The sequence below is a fragment of the Chiloscyllium plagiosum genome, unplaced genomic scaffold, assembly GCF_037043375.1.
Source record: "Chiloscyllium plagiosum isolate Xiang-an unplaced genomic scaffold, Cpla_swu_hap1 HiC_scaffold_36, whole genome shotgun sequence".
Taxonomy (NCBI): domain Eukaryota; kingdom Metazoa; phylum Chordata; class Chondrichthyes; order Orectolobiformes; family Hemiscylliidae; genus Chiloscyllium; species Chiloscyllium plagiosum.
The window spans coordinates 5,643,232-5,668,455 of NW_028270174.1; the positions used below are offsets into that span (position 1 = coordinate 5,643,232).

The window sequence follows — 25,224 nt, forward strand, 5'->3', positions numbered from 1 at the left end:
AGATGTACTTGCAGCAGTTCTATCTGGTTTGAAAATGTGTGTGTTTTTCATGAATGCACGATTGTGTAATGTTGCAATCTCAGATAAGACTCAAGTTCCGGATCGTGTGCGTCTCTGACGCAGTGAGAATGGGAAGTAATTTCGACATCTCTGATACATCCTTAGTCAGCGTTTACTCACTGCTTCTCTCTGAGATACATGCCAGCCTGATACTAAAGGCTACCTTTTCGACATGCACTTTTGTCCCTGCAGGACATGTTTTTTTTATATCCCTACGATCGTAATCCCAAAATTACTGGGGAGTGGGGGGAAGATGGGAGGGGGGAGGTCCTTCTTGTGAATCTATGGAATTCCTTGTCCAGGGAAATAGTTGACACTCCTTCAGTAATTGCTTTTAAAGCTAATGTAGATACTTTTTTTGAAAAATAAAGGAATTAAGCGATATGGTGAAAACGCCAGTTAAGTGAAGCTGAGTGCACGAAAAGATTAGCCATGATCTTATTGAGTGTGGAGCAGGCTCGAAGAGCTGGATAGCCCCAGTTCTCAATATGGGGGGGGGGTCACACCAGAGACCGACCGCGTCACAAACGGCGTTCCTCCAATCAGAGGGTGAAAGGCAATGATTGACATTGAATCAGACCAGTCTAGATGAGGGCCAGCCCCTTTCTCTCTGACGCATCGCTTTTGCGAGATCGGTGACAGGAGAGGTTTGGGTGTAGGAAGCATGGCGGGGACTGAGGGCAAGGTAAAGGGGAGAGAGTGATAATAAATCTCTAACTGTGCTAGAAAGGGAGCGAGAGAGTGAGTTAAAATTCAGACTGTGTTAGAGAGAGAGAGAGAGAGCACGAGCAGCTGGCCTGAGGGTAACTCTGCAATGTATCTCCTCAGTGAGGTTACAGGTTATGGTGCAACATTGTAGCCTCGGGACATCGAGTGACAAATTACAGCAATTCAGGACGTGTCCTCTTGCAAGAGGACTGGCACTTAGTTATGGAAGTAAGGCATTTATGGAAGTTTTGAGGTTGCTTGTTGGGGAGATTTTCAAAACCACGACAGCCGCCACAGACAGAGCTTCCTGCTCGGAAGAGAAAAGGGAACAATGGGAGGGCACGGTTTTAAAGTAGTTTGCCAAAGAAGCAAATACAAGGTCAGAAAGCCAGCCTTGCTCAAACGGCATGTGATTTGAGGGAATGCAGTGCCTGGAGTAGATGTTTTCGAGATATTCAGGATTTGAATAAAACCAAATTGGAGAATCAATGCAGACCCGATGGGCTGAATGGCCTCCTCCTGCATCTTTTTCTGTTCTGTAATTATCTGTTGTAGTTAAACCATTTGGCAACAGTAGCTATATCAAAATCTTGGAACTCCCTTTTGAACAGTAGTGTGGGTGTAGACTGCAGCGATTTCAGAAGTTTGTTAACCACCAGGGCTTTCCAACATGAAAATAGGGATGTGCAATAAATGTGCCCTCACCAGATGCATTATGAACTGTGAATGAACACAGATTGAGAAGTAAAGGAAGAGTAAAATCAGGTTTTTTTCTTTATTAGAATTGGTGCCTGTGAAGCTTTTTGCACTATATCTTCAATGTGGGAGGACACAGGATAATGAAATTTCATTTCTATTTTGTTTTTCATCAAGGTGTCCCAGAGATGTCCACAGCTGAGGCATTAATTTTGAAGTGCTGTTGCCTGCCTACTTCCAGCAGTCGCTGAAGTTAATTGGTAATTGATTCTATTTTAACAGGTTATCAAATGTAAAGCTGCTGTTGCTTGGGAAGCAGGAAAACCTCTTAGCATTGAGGATGTGGAAGTTGCACCCCCAAAAGCCCATGAAGTTCGGATTAAGGTACAGAGTAAAATGGAACTAATTAAAAACATATTTAAATTTTTTTAACAGTTATCTGGTGAATTTTTTAGCTTTATTTTGTAACTTGCATTTCCAGCTTTTAAGAGAATTTAGTATCCTGTGTTTTTGTGCACAATAGTTTTGTTAAGGTTGTACATTCTGATGGAGCAAATGAAAAGAAGAAATTTGTTCTGGGTTATGATCGTTTGATAGAAACATGGCTCAGGGATGGACAGGACTGGCAGCTTAATGTTCCAGGATACAAATGCAACAAGAAGGACAGAAAGGGAGGCAAGAGAGGAGGGGGAGTGGCGTTTTTGCTAAGGGATAGCATTACAGCTGTACTGAAGGAGGATATCCCCGGAAATACATCTAAGGAAGATATTTGGGTGGAACTGAGAAATAAGAAAGGGATGATCGCCTTTATTGGGATTGTATTTTAGACCCCATAATAGTCAGAGGGAAATTGAGAAACAAACTTGTAAGGAGATCTCAGCTACCCGTAAGAATAATAGGGTGGTTATGGTAGGGGATTTTAACTTTCCAAACATAGTGAGTGTGTGTTAAGGGTTTAGATGGAGAGGAATTTGTTAAGCATGTACAAGAAAATTTTCTGATTCAGTATGTGGATGTACCTACTACAGAAGGTGCAAAACTTGACCTACTCTTGGGAAATAAGGCAGGGCAGGGATTCCTGATGAAGGGCTTTTGCCCGAAACATCGATTTTGCTGAAGCTCCTCGATGCTGCCTGAACTGCTGTGCTCTTCCAGCACCATTGATCCAGAATCCGGTGACTGAGGTGTCAGTGGGGGAGCACATTGGGGCCAGTGACCATAATTCTATTAGATTTAAAATAGTGATGGAAAAGGATAGACCAGATCTAAAAGTTGAAGTTCTAAATTGTAGCATGACCTATATTGACCGTATTAGGCAAGAACTTTCAAAAGCTGATTGGGAGCAGATGTTCACAAGTAAAGGGATGGCTGGAAAATGGAAGCCTTCAGAAATAAAATAATGAGTCAGAGATGGTATATTCCTGTGACAGGCACGACTGGTAGGCATAGAGAATGCTGGAGGACTAAAGAAATTGAGGGTTTGGGTAAAAAAAGAAGGAAGTATGTGTCAGGTATATACAAGATAGATAAGTGAGTCCTTAGAGTATAAAGGCAGTAGGAGTATACTTAAGAGAGAAATCGGGAGGACAAAAAGGGGATATGAGATAGCTTTGGCAAATAGTTAGGGAGACTCCAATGGGTTTTTACAAATACATTAAGGACAAAAGGGTAACTAGGGAGAGAATATGCTCCAATATCAACAAGGTGGCCTTTGTGTGGAGCCGCAGGAGATGGGGGAGATACTAAATAAGTATTTTGCATCAGTATTGACTGTGGAAAAGGACTTGAAAGATATAGAATGTAGGGAAATGGATGATGACATCTTGAAAAATGTACATATTACAGAGGAGGAAGTACTGGATGTTTTGAAACACATAAAAGTGGATAAATCCCCAGGACCTGATCAGCTGTACCCTCTAACTCTAAGGGAAGCTAGGGAAGTAATTGCTGGGCCTCTTGCCGAGACATTTGTATCATCGATAGTCACAGATGAGGTGCTGGAAGACTGGAGGATGGCTAATATGGTGCCATTGTTTAAGAAGGGTGATAAGGACAAGCCAGGGAACTACAGACCGGTGAGTCTGACTTCGGTGTTGGGCAGGTTGTTGGAGGGAATCTTGAGGGACAGGATGTACATGAATTTGGAAAGGCAATGACTGATTAGGAATAGGCAACATGGCTTTGTGCGGGGGAAATCATGTCTCACAAACTTGATTGAGTTTTTTGAAGAAGTAACAAAGTGGATTGATGAGGGCAGAGCGGTAGATGTGATCTATATGGACTTCAGTAAGATGTTTGACAAGGTTCCCCACGGGAGACTGGTTAGCAAGGTTAGATCTAATGGGACACACACACCTATACATTTGGATACAGAACTGGCTCAAAGGTAGAAGACAGAGGGTAGTAGTGGTGGTTGTGGAGGGTTATTTTTCAGACTGGAGGCTGGTGACCAGTGGTGTGCCACAAGCATCGGTGCTGGGCCCTCTACTTTTTGTCATTTATATAAATGATTTGGATGCGAGCATAAGAGGTACAGTTAGTAAGTTTGCAGATGACACCAAAATTGGCGGTGTACTGGACAGCAAAGAAGGTTATCTCTGATTACAGTAGGATCTTGATCAGATGAGCCAGTGGGCTGAGGAGTGGCAGATGGAGTTTAATTTAGATAAATGCGAGATGCTGCATTTTTGGGAAATCAAATCTTAGCAGGTCTTATACACTGAATAGTTAGGTCCTAGGGAGTGTTGCTGAACAAAGAGACCTTGGAGTGCAGGTTCATTGTTCCTTGAAAGTTGAGTCACAGGTCGATAGGATAATGAAGAAGGCATTTGGTATGCTTTCCTTTATTGATCAGAGTATCGGGTACAGGTGTTAGGAAGTCCTGTTGCGGCTGTACAGGAATTGATTAGGCCACCTTTTGGAATACTGCACACAATTCTGGTCTCCTTCCTATCGGAAGGATATTGTGAAACTTGAAAGGGTTCAGGAAAGATTTACAAGGATGTTGCCAGGGCTGGAGGATTTGAGCTATAAGGAGAGGTTGAATAGGTTGGGGCTGTTCTCCCTGGAGTGTCAGAGGCTGAGGGGTGACCTTATAGAGGCTGATAAAATCATGAGGGGCATAGGGGATAGAGTAAATAGACAAGGTCATTTCCCTGTGATGGGGGAGTTCAGAACTAGAGGGCATAGGGTTAAGGTGAGAGGGGAAGGATATAAAAGAGACCTCAGGGGAATTTTTTTCACATAGAGGGTGGTGCATGTGGTGGGAATGAGCTGCCAGAGGAAGTGGTGGATGCTGATACAATTGCAACATTTAAAAGGCATTTGGATGGTTATATTAAAAGAAAGGGTTTGGAGGGATATGGACCGGGTGCTGGCAGGTGGGACTAGATTAGGTTGGGATAATTGGTCGGCATGGACAGGTTGGACCGAAGGGTCTATTTCTGTGCTGTATGTCTCTATGACTATGACTATAACTATAAAGGGGGTGGAGGCAGATGAAATAATAGCTGTCAGAGGAATTGATTTTATATATGCTAATGGTAGAAGAGCAAAGTACTGTAGATGCTGGAAATCTGATTTCAGAACAGAAGGTGGTCAGGAAATTGGCTCAAACTATTTAGGAAAGCACGGCAATACTCAAGTTCTGCTCTTTCAGGGACCATTACAATACAGTCAGTTCTGCTATAATGTGTGTTTCTTTAACACAAATTGGTTTTAACGTGAACGGAGAATTTGGACTGTTATTTGTAGAATGCGAACTTTCCTTACCTTCTATTGGCTATGATGCAATTCCAGCCCCATCAATTTAAATGGTGCGGCTATTGCGCGATTTTCTTATGAGAACAGAACTGTTGCTTTATCAGAACCGACTGTAGTTAAAGATTTCATCAAACTACTCAAAATCCCGAACTTCTATCCTGATGGACTCAAATTAATAAAAGGCACTAACCAGGTTTCTTTACTTAACAAGTAACACTTATAACAAAGAAATCAGTTCTAAACACACACAGGCAACTAATGTGAATTATCGACGTTTAACTCTCAAGCTGTACACCTTTCACAAGAGCACAGGCATGCGCACAGTTGCAAAAAGTAGGGGAACACAGTACAGTAGCACCAGTCCACAGCATCGATGAAGTGTCTCTTTTACTTCTAAGTCCTTCTGATCTCCAATCTCCTTAACTCTGGATTCATTTAGTTCTTTGCAGTTCACACACCAGCAGTCACCTTCCAAAAGCCAATCAGAGAGCTGTTGTCACTCTGATGCCTCCTGACCTCCACAACTGGTCCTAATTTAAAACCAATGAAGCTTGCCTGTGTGCAAAGCTTCTAACCATGCACCCACTGGGTCACTGGGTCTCATTAAACATCTTCCTGACTACTTGAATGTAGCAACAGTGTCAAGATAATGCTCAGTGAATTCCAGCAACTTGTTTAAAAAGTGCAGCAGTTCCTTCCACCATTCTCACCTATGCTTTCCATTTTAATATGCCATCCAAAGTTTTAAAAGAAGTGTGACCTTTGTGATATTTAGGTCAGGCAACATACGTGGAGGGACAGGAAGAGAACTAGTGGTTCATTTCGATGACCTTTCATCTGTTCTGACTAGTAACTGCAAATGGGAAGTTCAGCAGAAATTTCCTTGTCCGGAGAATGGTGAAGTTGTGGAGCTTGCAACAGGGAGTTCAACACATGAGGGAGAAAGGAATACAGAGGACCTTCTATTATCTGAACGAGGTGGCAGGCAGTATTTTGTTCAGATAATTGATTATTTGGATAATTGTTTAATGCCTCTCCTCTGGGACTCAGAAGTTTCCTTTTTCCTTGCTCCCTCTCTCTGTCTCTGGGTTTGTTTCTGAGCAGACACACACTTGTGTGTAAGGGACCTGCAGCACTGCTGAAGTGTCAGCGAGCAGTTGCTCAGTCTGCTCCCTGTTCAGGAGACTAGGCAGCAGCTCATTGCGTGCGAAACCCTGCCCCCTGCACGCGCGCGCGCATACACACAGCAGGGGGCATCCGGACTAGACACCAGCAGTAAGACGGCTGCTGTCGTTTGGGATGAGTCTCCAAATAGCGCACACCCACACCCACGCTCACAACATTGTATTGCAACTTTTTGACAGGTTCCACCTTTGCCCTGTACAGGACAATGTTGGAGAGATTATCTGGGGGGGGGTTTAGGGTACACCCCTGTGTAGAACTCCAGGGAAAGTGTGGGGTGGGGGGGCAGCGAGAGAGAGGGCAGGCGGACAGTCATTTGGAGACGGTGCCTGGGCTCCCATCCATGTCCAGGACTGTTCTCAGTAGCATTTCAGTAAGCCAAATTCATTTTTAATCATTGTGAATAAAAGAGACGATCAGTGTTGGCAACACCTCTTTGATGTAATGTTATTATCGGGAACTTGAGATCGTCTTTGGATAATCCAAGATCCGGATAATTGAGGTTCCTCTATCCAAGAGTATGGTGATGGAATGAAACGATGAGGAAGAGGAGGAAGACTTATTTGGAGCATGAATGGAGTGTGGACCTGTTGAGCTAAATGACTTAATTCTTTGTAAGTTCAATTAAGGCTAATTCTATTTCTTCCAAAGATGACGACACTTTGGATTCCTATCTGATGCTTAAAGTAAGATGATATCTGAGAAAGCAAATTGCTGCAGTTATATTGGACTTGCTTTTAAACTGTGCGTGTAGTCCATTTGTTTGTCTAACAGTGTTACACTGTTTGCCCATCAGATTACTGCCACTGCTGTCTGCCATACAGATGCCTACACCTTGAGTGGCTCCGATTCGGAGGGAGTGTTCCCTGTTATCCTTGGACATGAAGGAGCTGGCATAGTGGAGAGTGTTGGAGAGGGAGTGACTTGTGTCAAAGCAGGTAAAGGAATGATGTATGAGGGTGCAAATTAATCTTTGAATTTATCTAAGAAGATTGATTTAGCCTTTATTAAGTACAGTTGGGTTAAATTGTTAGGTGAAGGTGTAATACTAAGGTTAATGTTAGTAGACATTACAAATTCCCCACCCATAGACCCTGCCTGCTTCATCCATGAACTGAGCCACATCTGACCAGAGACATGTATCTGTTTGAATCTTGCAGCACAGGAGGAGGCCATACAGCCTCTTGTCCATATGTCAGCTCCACATCCACAAAATGATTTATTTCTGTGTACTTATCAAATTTTCTTTTGAAAATTACGATTGAATTTCCTTTAACCTCCTATTTTCACCACTCCTTTCAGATAAAAATAATGACTGCAGATGCTGGAAACCAGATTCTGGATTAGTGGTGCTGGAAAAGCACAGTAGTTCAGGCAGCATCCGAGGAGCAGTAAAATCGACGTTTTGGGCAAAAACCCTTCCTGATGAAGGGCTTTTGCCTGAAACGTCGATTTTACTGCTCTTCGGATACTGCCTGAACTGCTGTGCTTTTCCAGTACCACTAATCCAGAACCACTCCTTTCAGGTCAGTCCATATCATAACTCATCTGTCCCTTTTTAAATGTGTCTTCTGGTGACTGACCTTCATGCCAGTGGGAAATGTTAAACCTTATTTGTTTTATTAAAACGCTTATAAATTTTGAAGATCTCTATTAAATGCTTTCTATGTCTCCCCCAATGCCAAATTGTTTTGTAAGGAGAATAGCCCCATTTACTTCAGTGTTTCTGTGAAGTTGCCCTATACTCAGTCAATCTCATCCAACACCCATCTATCCCACAGAGGACAGAGGCTTAGAATTGGCTAACCCACCCGGTGGATAGATGATTTTCGAAAGGGGGTGCAGTAATCTCTATCAGTTTAACACATTTTGTTCACTGGTGATGTGAACAAGTTTGCTTAGGTCAGGAATTTGAAAAAAATTAAACTGCAAGTGAAAGAAACATAGAAACAGAAGCAGCAGTAGATTTTTCAATCTTTCAAGCCTGCTCTGATGTTTAATATGATCATAGCTGATCAGCTAACTCCATCTTTGGTTTTCACTTTGTCCCCATGTCCTATGATCCCATTATTCCGAAGAACTATATCCATCTCCTTGGAAACCATTCCATGTTTTGGCCTCAACCACTTTCTGTGGTAGAGAATTCCTCAAGCTCTCCACTCTCCCAGGGCAAAGACATTTCTCTTCCTGTCAGTCATAAATGGCCTACCCTATATCTTTGACCCCTAGTTCTGGACTCAGCAGTCACTGGGAACACCCTGCATTTACTTTGTCTAGTCATAGAGATGTACAGCATGGAAGCAGACCCTGCAGTCCAGCTCATCCATGCCGACCAGATAACCTAAACCAATAAACTCTTGTCATGTTTACAAGCACTTGGCCCATGTTCTTGTAAACCTCTCCTATTCATATACCCATCCAGATGCCTTTTAAATGTTGTAATTGTACCAGCCTCCTCCACTTCCTCTGGCAGCTCATTCCATACACACACCACCCTCTGCGTAAAATAGTTGTCCTTTAGGTCCCTTTTATATCTTTTCCCCTCTCACCTTAAACCTATGCCCTCTAGTTCTGGACTCCCCCACCCCAGGGAAAAGACTTTGTCTATTTATCCTATCCATGTCCCTGATGTCCCTGATAAACCTCTATACAGTCATCCCTCAGCCTCTGACTGTTAGAAGCTTATGGTTTCTGACATCCCACCCTTCATTCTTCAAAACTCCAGTGAATACAGACCTACCTGATCTAATCTCTCTTCACGTGTCAGTCCTCTTAGAACATAGAACAATACAGTGCAAAACAGGCCCTTCAGGCCTTGAAGTTGCACCAACCTGTGAACCTATCCTTCCCCTCCCCCCCCCCCCCCCACACGCGCACACGCGCGCGCGCACACACACACACACACACTATCCCGTTATCACACATATGCTTATCTAAGGACTGTTTAAATGCCCCTAATGTGGCTGAGTTAACTACATTGGCACGCAGGGCATTCCACATCTTTACCACTCTGAGTGAAGAACCTGCCGTTCACATCTGTCTTAAATCTATCATCCCTCAGTTTGCAGTTATGCCCCCTCGTACAAGCCGGTGTCATCATCCTAGGAAAAAGGCTGTTTCACTGTCCACCCTATCTAATCCTCTGAACATCCTGTACGTCTCTATTAAATACCCTCTTAGCCTCCTTCTCTCCAATGAGAATGGACCCAAGTCCCTCAGCCTTTCCTCATAAGACCTTCACTTCATACCAGGCAACATTTGGTAAGTCTCCTTTGCACCCTTTCCACTGCTTCCACATCCTTCCTGTAATGGGGCAACCAGAACTGTACAGAATATTCCAAGCCATCCCAGGAATCAATCAGGTAAACCTTTGTTGCACTCCCACCATAGACAGAACATCCTTCTTTGGATATGAAGACCAAAGCCACTCCCAGTACTGGCTTACAAGGCCCTGTACAATTGTAGCAAGACATCCCTGCTCCGTACTGAGTCCTCTCACTGTGAAGACCAACATATCATTTGCCTGCTAGACCTGCATGCTTAGAGTTTTGGGTCAGTGTATTAAAATGCTACAGAACCAAGTTAGGAAAATTTAAATTAAGATGCTGAGAAGCTTCAATGTAACTGCTCAATGGCTGCTTTCTGTTCCTGTGATACGGTGGGAATACAAAATTGTGGCATGGTGACATTGGCTTTATCTAAGTGTATGTTTTGTTTTGGTTACAAGGGGATCGAGTAATTCCACTTTACATCCCACAATGTGGGGAATGCAAGTTTTGCCTGAACCCCAACACCAATCTCTGCCAGAAGATCAGGTAGTGTTTTCTTGCTCTTTACTGTTTAAGTTGCAAAAATGAAATGCTTTTAAGTTGCCTTGCTCTAACTTGGTGGTTTCAAATGTTTCTGTGCAAGAAACAGCATTTGAATATTGGGGAGACCCTGTAAGTATTGGAACACTTCTTATTTAGTAGTTTGTAAACACTTAAAATAAAAGTTCCAGGCTGTTGGTCCGGCCAGTCTGTTTGAGTGTTTATATTCCACATGAACCTTCTTTTGATATAATTTCTCCATCTGCTCCTGCAGTATATCTTAAAATTCCTTTTTCCTCTCCTGTATTTATCATTCCTCCAATTTATCCCCTTAGATTGTGGCTTATAAATTCTTCTAACATTCAAGAAGACCCCTTTTCTCCATGTAACAATGTATAAATTGACCGTCCCATCTTGGTCATGATGAATTTTATTTACAATCCGTAATCGGCCTCCATTTTCCACCATTTTGTGTGTATTTTATTTACTGTACTTTTGTTTATTAGTATTTGTGTGTAAAAGATCAAGCAGGTGCTTCGTACTGTTGTAAAGAAATGTAAGAGGTTAAAATAAGCCTAGTGTTTTCATCTGGACTGGCATGTCACTTTTTTTAGGAGGGATTTTTGAAGCTTCAGAGATTGACCTGTGTGCGTATATTACCTATACTATTCACTTCAACCACACTCTATGGTAGCAAGATCCACATTCTCACCCCACTGTAGATTTTAAAAGTTTATGCTCAACTTATTGTTATGATGGTATAGAAGTACTGTACCTTTTTAAGAGAGTTGAAAAGCTAGCTAGGACAAAGCACACAGTGTCCTGAACAAGGTAACAATGTAACACTTGGTCAAATCAAATAGTGCAGTTGAGTTGCCATGATACAAAATCAACTTCAAATTTGGCCATTAAGTTTAAATTATGTTTCAAGATACCAAAATCTAATCAAACTTGAATTTATTATTTTGATAATATTGAAACCAATGTACAAACCTTGCATTGAAACCAATGAAACAATCCGATGTTTTGGGGTATAAAACCGGACATTTTAAACAGGTGGGGGAGAACTGCCAAGCCCCCACTGAGTACTGCTCTCTGAAAGGTTCGTGTCTATAAGAAATTTGTGCAGCAGAACATCAAAAAGACGATAGAGGAAAATCTGCAGAGGAAGATACGAAGAGAAGATTCAACAGCTGACTGGTTTTGAAAGTTGACTTTTGTTTTGTACATCTTGATTGGAAATTTTTGCCGAAACGTCGATTCTCCTGTTCCCTGGATGCTGCCTGACCTGCTGCGCTTTTCCAGCAACACACTTCCAGCTCTGATGTCCAGCATCTGCAGACCTCACTTTCTCCTCAATTTTTTTAATCAAACTAATAGTGAGAGGTAAAAGATAGAATTAAGGGAAAGGAGTTGTAAATAGTTGTTGGTTTTAATGTTCTCTGTTGGACTTAAAGAATAAAGTTGTTAATTTTTACTTTAAATAGTGACCTCTGGGAATAGTTCTTTGCCTTGAATTTTACCAGATTACAGCTCTGGGTGAATCAATTGTGTTGTTGGTTTAAATTAGCAGAAGGGTTTACCCCATGTCATAACATTATAAACATAAATATATTCTTTAAACCTGTTCAATTCCTTCATAATTTTCTAGACCCCTGTGTGCCACCAAATGGTCCTCTCTTCTCCAGAGAAAACCTCCCCAGCCTGTTTAGTCTTTCCTGATAACTGTGACCTCTTTGTGATCCTTGTGATATTGTGCATTAATCTTGTAGAAATCCTGTTTTTGAATTGTGTACAGCAACAGGAAAAATATGCTGAAAGGTTAACCAGCCGATACACATGTCCCAACTCTCAAGACTTTCTTTCATTGCTTCAAAGCCAAAAGTCTGATGGGCCCTCTGAGATCTTGTGTTAGAGCCACTGGGGTTTGTACACAGAACTCGCTCCCTTGGTTTAAAAAAAACTCAGGGTTTCATTGACTTCTGAAATGACTGGTTTGTCAATGCCCAGCAGAGCAAGACTTGTTTGTGTAAACCCTTGGTTATTGGCTCTAAGCTGTCAAATTCCTTCATTGGTCTGACAAATTCTAATTCTGAATGTCATAAGATTGTTAGAATATGACATTGATACTTGTAGAAGATGAGATATTGTCACATTATGATGCCAGCTTTAATATTTTACTGTTTTCAAGATTTGACATGTAAGTGTTGAAACTTTGAGTAGGAGCAGTATGTAAACTGTCATGGTGTTATGGAGTCCTTAACACCTCTAGCAGCCATGTGCCTCTACAGTCAGTCCTGTTTTCTGTTCTATCTCCACTGATCTGCACACTTATTTTTGTTGATTGTAAACGTCCCATTTGTCACCAAGTCCCATCCAGACAGTGTCCTGTGATTTGGGTTGAATCCAGTTCTGGCAGTGTCTTAATTACGAAACTATAAAATTATAAATTATATAAAGTTTGAAACACCTGCCCCTCTGTAAATCTGTAACCTTTTCCTGTTCTGCGAACTTCTGAAAGTTTTTAGCTTTAACAAGGGGTCAGTTAGACTCGAAATGTCAGCTCTTTTCTCTCCTTACAGATGCTGCCAGACCTGCTGAGATTTTCCAGCATTTTCTCTTTTGGTTTCTGAAATACCTGTACTGCTCCAATTCTGGCCCCTTATGCCTCCCTAGTCCTTAGACCACTCCCACCCCCCCGGTGGCTGTATCTTTTGAGAGTTCTGGAATCCCCCCTCTAACCCTCTCGTTTTAAAAGGCCCATTGAAAGCTGCTCTTTGACCTTATTACAATTCACTCGTCCCAATATCTCCTTGTGTGGCTCCATGTCAGATCTTTCTGTGATCGTCCTTTGATAGTGTCTCTGGACATTTACTCCGACTGAAATATGTTCTATGAAGGCAGTCCTCTGTTTTATATATTCTCTCTAAGTGAAATTTGTACGCTTCTAAAGTCAGATCCTGGAGAAGAATTTTTAAAAAGCATTTTTAATATTGATGAATTTTTGAAATGAGAGTAGTTTGATTGCATGCATGGGTTGTGAAAGTGACATGTTCTGAAGGTATTCTGAATGTTTGTCCATTTGTATCTCCTCAGGGTGACCCAGGGCCAGGGTTTGATGCCTGATAAGACCAGCCGATTTACCTGTAAGGGTCAGATGGTTTACCACTACATGGGAACTAGCACCTTCTCTGAATACACCGTTGTTGCAGATATCTCACTGGCTAAAATCGACAGTGCAGCTCCACTGGATAAAGTTTGTCTGTTGGGCTGTGGTATTTCCACTGGCTATGGTGCAGTTGTCAATACAGCCAAGGTAGATGTTTTGATTTCATCTGATCCATCTGTGATTTTTCTGGACAGTTTGTCTTGGGCATTCCCATGGGGTTGTGGATGGTTTGTTCCCACTCTCTGCTCTGAAGAGTTCTGGGATGGTTGAGCCCAGTGCGTGAACTACAGCCTCTGCCACATGTAAGGCAGCTGGTGGTTGATTGGTCAGGGAGATGGGCTGTTTGGAGACTTGTCAGCTGCCTCTGACACCTCCATTTGCTTCTGCACATTCCTGACAATGTCTGCCTGTGTTTGATGACTTCCCAAATGAACTTCCTCTAGTTCGACAGTCGTGGGCAGAGATTCCCATCAGATGATGAGTCTGTTTGACCTCTTCAGGTATTTCCTCAAAATGCTTAACACCCTGAATATCAAGGTCCTTTTCCAATTCAAGTTGTAGATATCAATATACCTCTGTGAAAACACGTTCATGGGATATGGGTATTTCTGCTGAGGCCAGCATTTATTACCCATTCCCAGCTACCCTTGAATTGAGTAACCTGCTGGGCCATTCCAGAAGCAATAAAGGGTCCACCTCTGTTTCACAGGTTTAGAGTCAAAGGGAGATCGGATTCTAAAGCTGGCAGATTTCCCTCCCAAAAGGACATACATGAATCCTAGAACAGGCAGGCCGAATGGTCCACGGGCGCCTCTTCCTACCCTATCGGCATAACTTTCAATTCCTTTTACCCTCATGTTTATTGAGCTTCCCTTGAAAAAGGATCTAGACTGTTTTCCCCCACTTCTGTTAATAGTGATACATTACACATGCTTACCAGTTACTCTTTGGTAGATGAGGTCGCTCCTGAATTTGTTTTTAACTGTATTTATTCTTTTGTTCTTAAGCTGTACTGAAGAATTGCAGTGTGTGTCGGTGTTGTCTTTGGATAAGACATTAAACTGAAGCCCCCATCTGCCTGTTCAGGTGGATCTCAGTGATTCCATGGCATAGTTATGAAGAGGAGGGTGGGAGTAATTTCCATTGTCCTTACTCCTATCTGTCTCTCAAGTAGTAACACGGATATACAATTGTACCATTATCAGATGTGGGGCCTGCTGTCTGCAAATTAACTGTGGGAGGTCCTGGCATGAAAGGTTCTGTGTAGATGCATTTTATTTTTGCGTTACACCATTGCATTTACTCAATCATACTTTTCCCCATTAAAAGGACTTTTCTCTGGAACCAGATAACACTGGCTTGTTTACAGACTAGCTAAACATAAACTGTGGTCTGAAGTCCAAATTTATCTTGCATAATTGACTCCAATCTTATTTCAAAGTGCAGAGTTGTTTGATTTTTAAAAAAGGTTCTGACTAGAAATAGTTTTTTGTATGCTATTCATGATGAGGCTTTGTTTAATGATCCAAAATCATTTTACAGATTAGATTACAGATTACATTACAGTGTGGAAACAGGCCCTTCGGCCCAACAAGTCCGCCGAAGCGAACCCACCCATACCCCTACATTTACCCCTTACCTAACACTACGGGCAATTTAGCATGGCCAATTCACCTGACCTGCACATCTTTGGACTGTGGGAGGAAACCGGAGCACACGGGGAGAACGTACAAACTCCACACAGTCAGTCGCCTGAGGCGGGAATTGAACCCGGGTCTCTGGCGCTGTGAGGCAACAGTGCTAACCACTGTGCCACCGTGCCGTTTTCAATTAAATTGTAACGTCAACCCAGTCTCAGTGTGGGTGGTACTGTAACCTTGAGTATCAGCAAATCTTGGGTTAAATTTCCACAGTAGAGAATTAATAACCAAATCAAGTCTGACATTCCCAGTACACAGCTGAGGGGGTGAGAAGTGCCATTTCTGTTTGGATGACATATTAAACAGTGACTGTTCTTGCTGTCTCTGCTGGGACTATTTTGTGGAATGGGAAAGTTTGTTCCTGACCAATGTTAATCATCCAACAGAAGCTGATTACCTGCTCATTTTCACACTCCTTGTGGGAATGTGCTGCATCATTGACTGCAGGCCACTTGGGGATGTCCTGAAATTGAGGGGTCCTCTGTATATGCAATTCTTCCTTTCATTATTTAGTGGATTGAGAGGCACACTTTAACTAGGTGTGAACCATTTAGCAGAACCTGTCTAAAATTATTGACATGCTTGAGATGTTGGAAGCAGTGACTGCAATTAACATAATAGAATTGATTAATGGAAATTGAGTTCATGCCATTTGCCTGAATTATAAAGGTTAGCATCCCATTGAAGGAATGGGCACTGTGTAATTGGAGTTTGGGTAGTGAACAAGTGAGATGTAAACTCGCAGTAGTTAAATCTAGGGACAATGTTCATTGGGCATTGCACCTACTCACTTGATTTATCTGGATCATGTTTAGCAGTTTGGTCCATGAGTGTCTTCTGTTTTGGGAAATTCAATCTTGTGGATTATTGTCCACAGTCCATTTGAATAAAATAGGATGGTGAGTTGAGGGGAAGTTTCTGGGTAGAGTCCGAAGTTCGTGTAAATTCCTCTGTCTGTTTAACTAACTGGCTTAGTTGTTACAAACCCATCAAGCGCTGGAGAAACTCAGCAGTTCTGACAGCATTTGTGCTTAGAAACAGTGTCATCATTCTGAGACTGGTGTGACTTATTCAGAAGTTGAAGATTCTTGTCAGACTCGAAGCATTAACAGTTTCTGTCTCCACAGATGCTGTCAGATCTGTTCTATTTTGTTTCATGTTTCCAACACCCACGGTATTTTCACTCTGATGTGACTGTCTTTGTTCCACTGTAGGTTCATCCAGGCTCTACCTGTGCTGTGTTTGGACTGGGCGGAGTGGGTTTGGCAGCTATTATGGGATGTAAGGTCGCTGGTGCCACTCGGATCATTGGGGTTGATATCAACAAAGATAAGTTTGCAAAGGCTAAAGATTTTGGTGCAACCGAATTCGTCAACCCTAAGGATTATGAGAAACCCATTCAAGAAGTTCTGGTTGGATTAACAGACGGTGGTGTGGACTATTCCTTTGAGTGTATTGGTAATGTCATGACCATGGTGAGAGATGAATTTGTCTAGTAATTCCTGTTGCTTAATGCTGAATGTTAAACACACGCTGGCATTGTTTGTACGTGCGTTAAGATATCAGAGTATCATTCTACGTTACTGAGAGAAATTTGAGCAATGAGCCAAGTCTGACAGACTTATTTTGATGTTTTCAATTGACTGCCAGCCTTCATGGATTATTGAAAAGTGTTACTCCTCTTTTAGAAAATATGAGGAAAGATATCACCTGCAACACTTGAGGGTAGGCCGGGAAAATGTGTAATGTACTTTCAGTTCTAAGAATACAGCAAGGTTTTTATTGACCAGGAGTGGGCTGGTTGATGAAATATTCCAGATAGTCAAGAGGTTATGCATAACCGCAGTACACACTGACCGAGCGAAGCTTTGAGATATCAACATCCCTCTAAAATCTGTGTAAAATATCAACAAACCACCTAAAATTAATGTTAAATAAACAGTGAGTAATAGAAATGTAATGCAGGGCCATATAAACATCACTGTTATACTTGTATTAAAGCATAGATCCTCAGACATGGTAGATAGCAATATTTGAGGTTTATAATGTTTGCCCATTTATCAAGAGTGCTGGTTGATAATGTGCCAGTTAAAACAAAGCTTACTGTTTACATGTTTATGTAAGCACTGGTAACTTCTATTTTTTTTAATAGAAAGTGGGATATGGGTGTCACTACTTGGTACAGCATGTAATGCCTGTCCCTTGTTGCTCTTGAGAAGGTGGTAGTGAGCTGCTGCCTTGAACTGCTGTAGTCCACAAGCTGTACATAGACCCTCAATGTTGTTAGGGAATTCCAGGATTTTGACCCAGCGACACTGAAGGAACAGCAATATATTTCCAAGTCAGGCTGGTGGGTGGTTTAGAGGGGAATGTGCAGTGGGTGGTGTTCCCATGTATCTGCTGCCTTTCTTCCTTCGAGATGGAAGTGGTTATGAGTTTGGAATAGGGTGCTACAGTAAAGCATCCCCCAGTTGGCTCACAGGATTTAACACGGAGTGATGGAAGAGACGCCGTATTAATTTGCGTGACCAAAACCTTTCTCAAAAATCTTAAGGGTTCTTTTTTTAAAAAAGGAGGGGTGAAAAGTGGAGAGGCTTGGGATCCAGGTTGGAGCAATTAAAACTGGGCATTACACAAGAAGCTAGAAGTATTGCAGCACAAAGATCTCTGCTTGTAGACATGAGGAGGAGTGAGACCAGTGAGAGATTTCAGAGAAGGGGGAAGAGAAGTGAGGCGTGGGGAAGGAATTTGAGAGCAGCTAAAATCCAGGGATTGTATGAAAGCAAGTGGTCCTGTGTCTCACGTCTTGAATGGTTAAAATGCTCAATTGTAATCTCCAATCGCTCTGTGACATACCTTTCCCCCAACTCAGTATTGGCTGCCCTCTGAGATTTCTGAGATACTCCAGTTCCAATATCCATCTCTCCACTGACAGCTGTACCTCCCCAGGTGTCTGGGCCCTAGACTCAAGTCCCTCTCTGCACCCCCTGACCTTTCAGGCTTTTGAATTACTTCTCAGACCAAGCTTATGGCCACTTGTCCAGAACTCTCCTGATGTGCCTGCAGTCATAGACATATACAGCATGGAAGCATTTACAGATATTTTAAAGATTCCAGTTGTAAATAATTGGAGATATTTAATCTATAAACTTGTTTGTTTTTCTTTCTCCTCATCGCTCCTCCTTTGATCCATCCTACAACAAAACAAATCCCTAACAACCTGCAGAGAGCTGCCCTTGAAGCGTGTCACAAGGGTTGGGGAACCAGTGTGATAATAGGGGTGGCACCTGGTGGACACGAAATTGCAACTCGGCCCTTCCAGCTGGTGACTGGTCGCACGTGGAAAGGAACAGCGTTTGGAGGTAAATACCATATTTGTAAGCCTCTAGAGGCTGAATGTATGCATTGAAGAGAGTTACAGTAAAAGTCCATTATAACATTGCAGTCTGTGATGTCAAACAGCATTGCTGAGAAAACTCTGTTTTCTATTACAAAATGAAGATATGCATAATTAACTCTCTTTTAGGGAGCCATGAAACCTTATGTGGTATGAACAAATTTGTGGTGCATTTAAACCATGTTATAAGGACTTTATAATTTCAGGAATGATTTAATGTGAAGTACACACTGATTCCTGGTGTGCCAGGAAGAATATGTGCACACCTGAGTGTAGAATAAAGAACAGGCGACAGACAGTCTGAGATACGATGTTCTTTATTACTAGTTTGTTCATGGAATTTGGACTTTGTAATTAATATCCCATTCCTGATGAAGGACTAATGCCCGAAATGTCGATTCTGTTGCTCCTCAGATGCTGCCTGACCTGCTGTGCTTTTCCAGAACCCCACACTTGACTTTGTAGTTAATACCAATATTTATTTATTTTTTTATTGCTTTGAAAAGGAATTCAACAGCATGACGTACTTGGCCATCTCAGAGGATGTTTGAGTTAATTACAATGCTGTGGGTTTGAGTAACGTACAGAGCAGACTAAGATTTCAGTATAATTACATTTCAATACAGTGGAACTGGAAATTAACTTTTTAAGAAGGCAGTATCTATCTATGCTAAAATTTGAACTCCTAGGTAGAGCAGCTTTTGTGAATGGGGATATTGTGCTGGATAGTTAAGATACAATTTCACAAATGTTAAATCTTCCATGAACCAGCAGCGCAACAAAATCTGTTGTGGCTATACAGGACATTGGTTAGACCACTTTTTGGAGTACTGCTTGCAATCCTAGTCCCCTTCTTATCTGAAGCATGTTGTGAAACTTGAAAGGGTTCTGAAAACATTTACCAGGATGTTGCCAGGGGTGGACAGTTTGAACTATAGGGAGAGGCTGAACAGGCTGGGACTGTTTTCCCTGGAGCATCGAAGACTGGGGGTGACTTTATAGAGGTTTTTAAAGTCATGAGGGGATGGATAGAGTGAATAGACAAGGTCTTTTCCCCGGTGTAGAGGGGAAAGATTCAAAAGGGAGTTAAGGGGCAACTTCTTCAGAGGGTGGTGTGTGTATGGAATGAGCTGCCAGAGGAACTGGTGGAGGCTGACACAATTACAACATTTTAAGGACTCTGGAGAGGTATATGAATAAGGGTTTAGAGGGATATGGGCCAAGTGCTGGCAAATGGGACTAGATTAATGTGGGATATCTGGTTGGCATGGATGTGTTGGACTGAAGCTGTGCTGTAAAGCTCAGTGACTCTAACCTACTCATCAGCTCGGAAGATGTGCTTTTGTTTGTTATTTTGAATTTAGATTAGCATTGTTACTATCTGCATTCTGGACTCTATCATTGACCAAATACTGAACTGGACTAGCCTTAACACTGTGGCAACAGAGACTGAGAATTGTTCTCAAGGTAACTCACCTCCTAACTCCCCAAAGCCTTCCACTATTTACATGCACAAGTCAAGAGTATCAGGCATGTGAAAGAGTGCTCTCCCTTGCCAGGAAAAGTGCATCTCCAATAATACTGAAAAAGTTCAACGGCATCCAGGACATAGTAGCCTGTTTGAATGGTATCCCATTCAAGACTTTAAATATTCATTCACTCTGTCCACCACTGATGCTCAGTAGCAGCAGTGTGTACCATCTACGAGATACACTGCAGAAATTCACCAAAGATCTGCAGACAGCACCTTCCAAAACCATGACCACTTCCATCTCTAAGGACAAAGGCAACAAATATATAATACCACCCCGCCTGCAAACTCCCCTCCAAACCACTCACCATCCTAATTTGGAAATGTATTCCTTCAGTGTTATTGGGTCAAAATCTTGGAATTCCCAGATGGACTGCAGCTAACCATCGCCTTCTCTCGGACAATTTAGGGATAGGTTTTAAAAAAAAAGTTGGTATAACCAGTGATTTTTTTTTTAAAAATTCATAATTCATTGAATTTTAAAAGATTCTGTGAGGAAAGTAGAGATCCAGTGGTAATGTCACTGGACTAGTAATCCAGAACCTCGAGTTAATATCTTGGGAAAATTTGAATAGCTGATGCTTGAATTTAATTTAAATAAAAGGTAGTCTAACGGTGATTTTTGTAGCCACTTTTCAAAAGCTATCTGGATCGGAATCATTAAAGGCAAGGACATCTACCATCTTTACCTGGTCTGGCCCACATATGACTCTAGAGCCAAAGTAATGTTGTTACCTTTCAACTGCTCTCTGGGGCTGTTGACCCAGCTAGGAATCTATACTTTCCATAAATATTAAAAAAAAATAATTTTTCACATAACCAAGTTTGTCATCAACTTCAAGACGTTATGACCCACACTCCAAGGTTGCTTGTTTGTCACTGGGAGAAAATACATTTTTGTTTTGAAGATGTGTAGTTAAAGATCAGGAGGCTATGCTGGCTCCCTGCAAAAGCTATTCAATTAGTACCATTTTGCCTTCAGATCTGCAGATTTCTCCTTTTCTTTTGAGGAATCTATCCCATACCCTTTTGAAAATCAAATTGGCTTCCACCATCTCTTCAATCAGTGCAATGCAAATCCCATGTAAAGGTTCCACTAATCCCATTTGCCCTTTGTACTGTGCAGGATGGAAGAGTGTGGAGAGTGTGCCGAAGCTTGTGCAAGAATACATGGCTAAAAAAATAAAGGTGGATGAGTTTATAACTCAAACGCTCCCTTTTGACAAGATCAATGAGGCTTTTGAACTGATGCACACTGGGAAGAGGTAATTTAATTTTTGTTTTCATTTTTACTTTATTAGTTGGCATAGAGGTAATTTTGTCCAAAATTACTCAGGCTAAAAGTAATTATTGAGTAAAAACAGATGATGCTGGAAATACCTGACCAGTCTTGTCTTATTACCACTCCTTTTTGAATTCACATCATCCCTTTTGCCTTTTAATCTCTTATGTTGTCTACCCCATTGTGGTCCTCCACTCCCTTCTTGTTTAAAACTTGCATCTCTCTATGGTTCTGATGCCAGGTCATCAGTCTCAAACTTGTTTTTGTGTCTCATTAGATGTTGCCTGATGTGAATAATTTCAGCATTTTCTATATTTTTTTTATTTTCTGATTTCCAGCCTCTGTCATATTTTGGTTATGAATGTAGAAATGGGATCAGGCTGCTAATCGTACTTTACTTTTCTGTGATTAAAGGCAGTCAGCATGGCTTTGTGAGGGGCAGGTAATGTCTGACAAATCTTGAGTTCTTTTGAGGAGGTGACAAGACAGGTCGAGAAGTGGATGTGGTGTATATGGACTTCAGCAAGGAGTTTAACCTGGATAAATGCGAAGTGATGCATTTTGGAAGGTCGAACTCAAATGCTGAATACAAGGTAAAAGACAGGATTTTTGGCAGTGTGGAGGAACAGAGGGATCTTGGTGTGCAAATACATAGATCCCTCAAAGTTGCCACCCAAGTGGATAGGGTTGTTAAGAAATCATATGGTATTTTGGCTTTCATTAACAGGGGTATTGAGTTTAAGAACTGCGAGGTTTTGCTGCAGCTCTACAAGTCCCTGGTGACACCACACTTGGAATATTGTGTCCAGTTCTGGTCGCCCTACTATAGGAATGATACAGAGGCTTTGGAGAGGGTGCAAAGAAGGTTTACCAGGATGCTGCCTGGACTGCCTTTTGAAGAAAGGTTGAATAAGCTCTGACTTTTCTCTTTAGAGAGAAGGAGAAAGAGAAGTGACCTGATCGAGGTATACAAGGTAATGAGAGATATGGATAGTCAATAGCCAGACGTTTCCCCAGGATAGGAGTGACTGGCACGAGGGGTCATAGTTTGAAGATATTCAGGGAAAGATATAGAGGAGACGTCAGAGGTAGGTTCTTTATGCAGAGAGTTGTGAATGCATGGAATGCATTGCCAGTGGTGCTGGTGGAAGCAGAGTCATTGGGGACATTTAAGCGACTGCTGGACATGAACATAGATAGCAGTGAATTGAGGTGTGTATAGGTTAAGGTACTATATTTTACATTAGAATTAAACCTCGGCACAACATCGTGGGCCAAAGGGCCTGTTCTGTGCTGTACTTTATGTTCTAAATAAAACAAAGTTTAACACTGATTAAACTCCCACAGAGGCGAAGTATTCATTAAATCAGAATGAATCTACTTTTCTATGCACTTTGCTGAATGGACTGGCCTTGGATTTCTCTCTGCTTCTCCCAGAAAGCCAACATACCTGGCACCAGATTAAAACAAAGGCTGTCTATGCATAGGGTACAGCAGGCTACAGAAGATGTTTACAATGTGATGGAAGGTTGGTTGACACTGTACAGCACAGGAGGCAGCCATTCAGCCCATTGAATCTCCTTTGAGGAGCAATCCACTTCGTCTCACTCACCTGCTACTCCCCCATAACTCTGCAGTTTAAAACAAGGAGTCAGGTCATTTGGCTCTTTAAGCCAGCTGTACCATTCAACATGATCATGGTTGATCCTTTATCTCAATACATATATTCCTTGATGCTTTTAATATCTAAACATTTATCTGTTTCTTAAATATACTGGAATGACCATGTCTCCCCATGTTGACCACCCTCGATGTAGAGAATAGTTGAACCAATCTCTCCTCGTTCCAATATCAGCCCAGTGTACCTTTGCTGCACTCCCTCACTGACTGGTATATACTCTCCGCGCGGGAGTCACCGTACTTGAACTCTATTTAAAATATTTATCCGTTGCATGCTTAACATTTTAACTTGGGAAAATTCAGGAGTTGAAAGCAAATGTTATGCAACTTAAATTTAAAGATTGTACTCTCCTTGTTCATTTTGTGATGAACTTATTAACTTTCTTTCTTTTTTCAAAAAGCATTCGAAGTGTCCTGTTGTTTTGAAGCTGATGTCAGTGCGCCAGTGCCTTACCTGTCCGGTGAAATCTTCAAGTTGAATAGTTTCAAAAATTGCTTCAGAAGAACTTTGATTTTGTTAGCATTTTCATAAAATCTAATTGTGATCTGTTTCTAAAAAAAAAGCTTTTTAATGAGTTCATTGTTGCTTACTTATTTTCTGGACCATTTTCCATATTAAACTAGTGTGAAAATAAAATGTTTTCTTGTTCTATCAGAGTATTGAGCTGAGTGATTTGAGCCTCAAAACAGAGGTGCCTTCTTTTAATTATGGAATAGTGTGGATTAATGAGGGTCTTAAAGTCCCATTTTAGAATGTGATGACCACAATGTGTCATAATTCAACCAGTTTGAATGTGTTAAATAAAATTAATTCCCCCCCCTGCCCAAAACCAAACCTGTCACAGTGATCCAAACTGCAGTCAGTGACCCAATTCCTACTAATGAGGTGGTTCAATGTATTGACCATCAACCACCTAGTATACATCCTTATCATTTAAACCTGAAACATTAAGGCAAGCAAAGGTATCACAAACACATATCAAATATTTTGTAGAAAAGGTTTTATAAAACAGAGCCCAAGGATGGCATGACTTCTCAGGGGTTTTTAATTTAATCTTTCAACAGATTTGGGTGTCACTGTGTTGTTTACTGGTTCCCCAGGTAGTCTGGGGTTCCTGAATTTCAAAGTTAAATTTACAGCCATTTTGACGAGAATCATAGAGAAGGAAACAAGCCCGTCAGCACAACTTGTTCATACTGATCAGTTTTCTGAAACTGAACTGGTCCCATTGGCCTGCATTTGGCCCATATCCCTCTAAACCTTTCCTATCCATGTATCTGTCCAGATGTCTTTTAAATGCTGTGGTTGTACCTGCATCTACCACTTCCTCCATGTGTCCCTCCAATCCCTTTTACAACCTATGACTTAAGGTTTTGGACTCCCTTGAGGAATCCATCTTGGCTATTCAACTTGACGATGCCCCTCATGATTTTATAACCCTCTATAAAGTCATCTCACAGCCTCTGATGCTCAAGGGAAAAAAACTGACTATCCACTCTCTCCTTATAACTCAAACCTTGGTTCCAACACAAGTCAAGGTAAAATCCTTAAATTGTTCTGCAGCCTTTACAGTTCACTAACCTCCTTCCTGTAGCAGGGCAACTAGAACTGTATGCAGCACTCCAAGTGTGGCCGTACTAATGTCTTGCTCAACTCCCTGTACTCAATGCTATGAGTGATGAAGGCAAGCATGCCAAATGCCTTCACACTTTGTCTCCTTGTGATGCCACTTTCAAGGAACTATGTAACTGCACCCTGGGTCTCTTTGTCCAGCAACACTCCCAGTCCTACCCTGGTCTGTCTTACTGAAATGCAACATCTGCCATTCCTCAGCCCAGTAATCAAGATCTTATTGTACTCTTAGGAAATCTTCTTCACTGTCCAGTACACCACCTATTTTGATGTCATCTACAAACTTACTAACCTAGCCTCCTTTATTCTCATCCAAATCGTTTTAATAAATGATGAACAGCAGTGAACCCAGCACTGATCCTGCAACACACCACTGGTCAGAGAGCACCAGTCTGAACAACTCTCGACCACCATCCTCTCTCCTACTGTCAAGCTAATTTTGTATCCAATTGCTGGCTTTCCCTGGATCCCATGTGATCTAACATTACAAAGTGGTCTATCCTGCAGAACCTTGTCTAAGGCCTAGCTAAAATTCATGCAGACTTTGTCTGTAGCTCTGCCTTTATCTGCTTGGCCACCTCTTCCAAAAAAAAACAAATTTCAGATGCAACTTTC

The 25,224-nt window shown here is 41.7% G+C and overlaps 1 protein-coding gene across 4 annotated transcripts; it reads left to right on the top strand.

Annotated features, from left to right (window-relative positions):
* Positions 1-649: 649 nt before the first annotated feature.
* On the top strand, positions 650-23,628 carry LOC122539510 (alcohol dehydrogenase class-3). Of its 4 annotated transcripts, none has more exons than XM_043674451.2 (9): positions 650-745; positions 1,747-1,848; positions 7,205-7,346; positions 10,136-10,223; positions 13,314-13,533; positions 16,301-16,561; positions 18,313-18,448; positions 21,141-21,279; positions 23,378-23,628. In XM_043674451.2, exons 1-9 carry the CDS (start codon positions 725-727, stop codon positions 23,400-23,402), a joined length of 1,134 nt encoding a protein of 377 aa, XP_043530386.1. In that variant the 5' UTR covers positions 650-724; the 3' UTR covers positions 23,403-23,628. The 4 variants fall into 4 exon arrangements, with proteins under 4 accessions (XP_043530386.1, XP_043530387.2, XP_087836034.1 ...); XM_043674452.2 differs by lacking the exon at positions 650-745 and adding an exon at positions 847-996; XM_087979908.1 differs by lacking the exon at positions 650-745 and adding an exon at positions 1,024-1,147.
* The last annotated feature ends 1,596 nt before the right edge of the window (positions 23,629-25,224 follow it).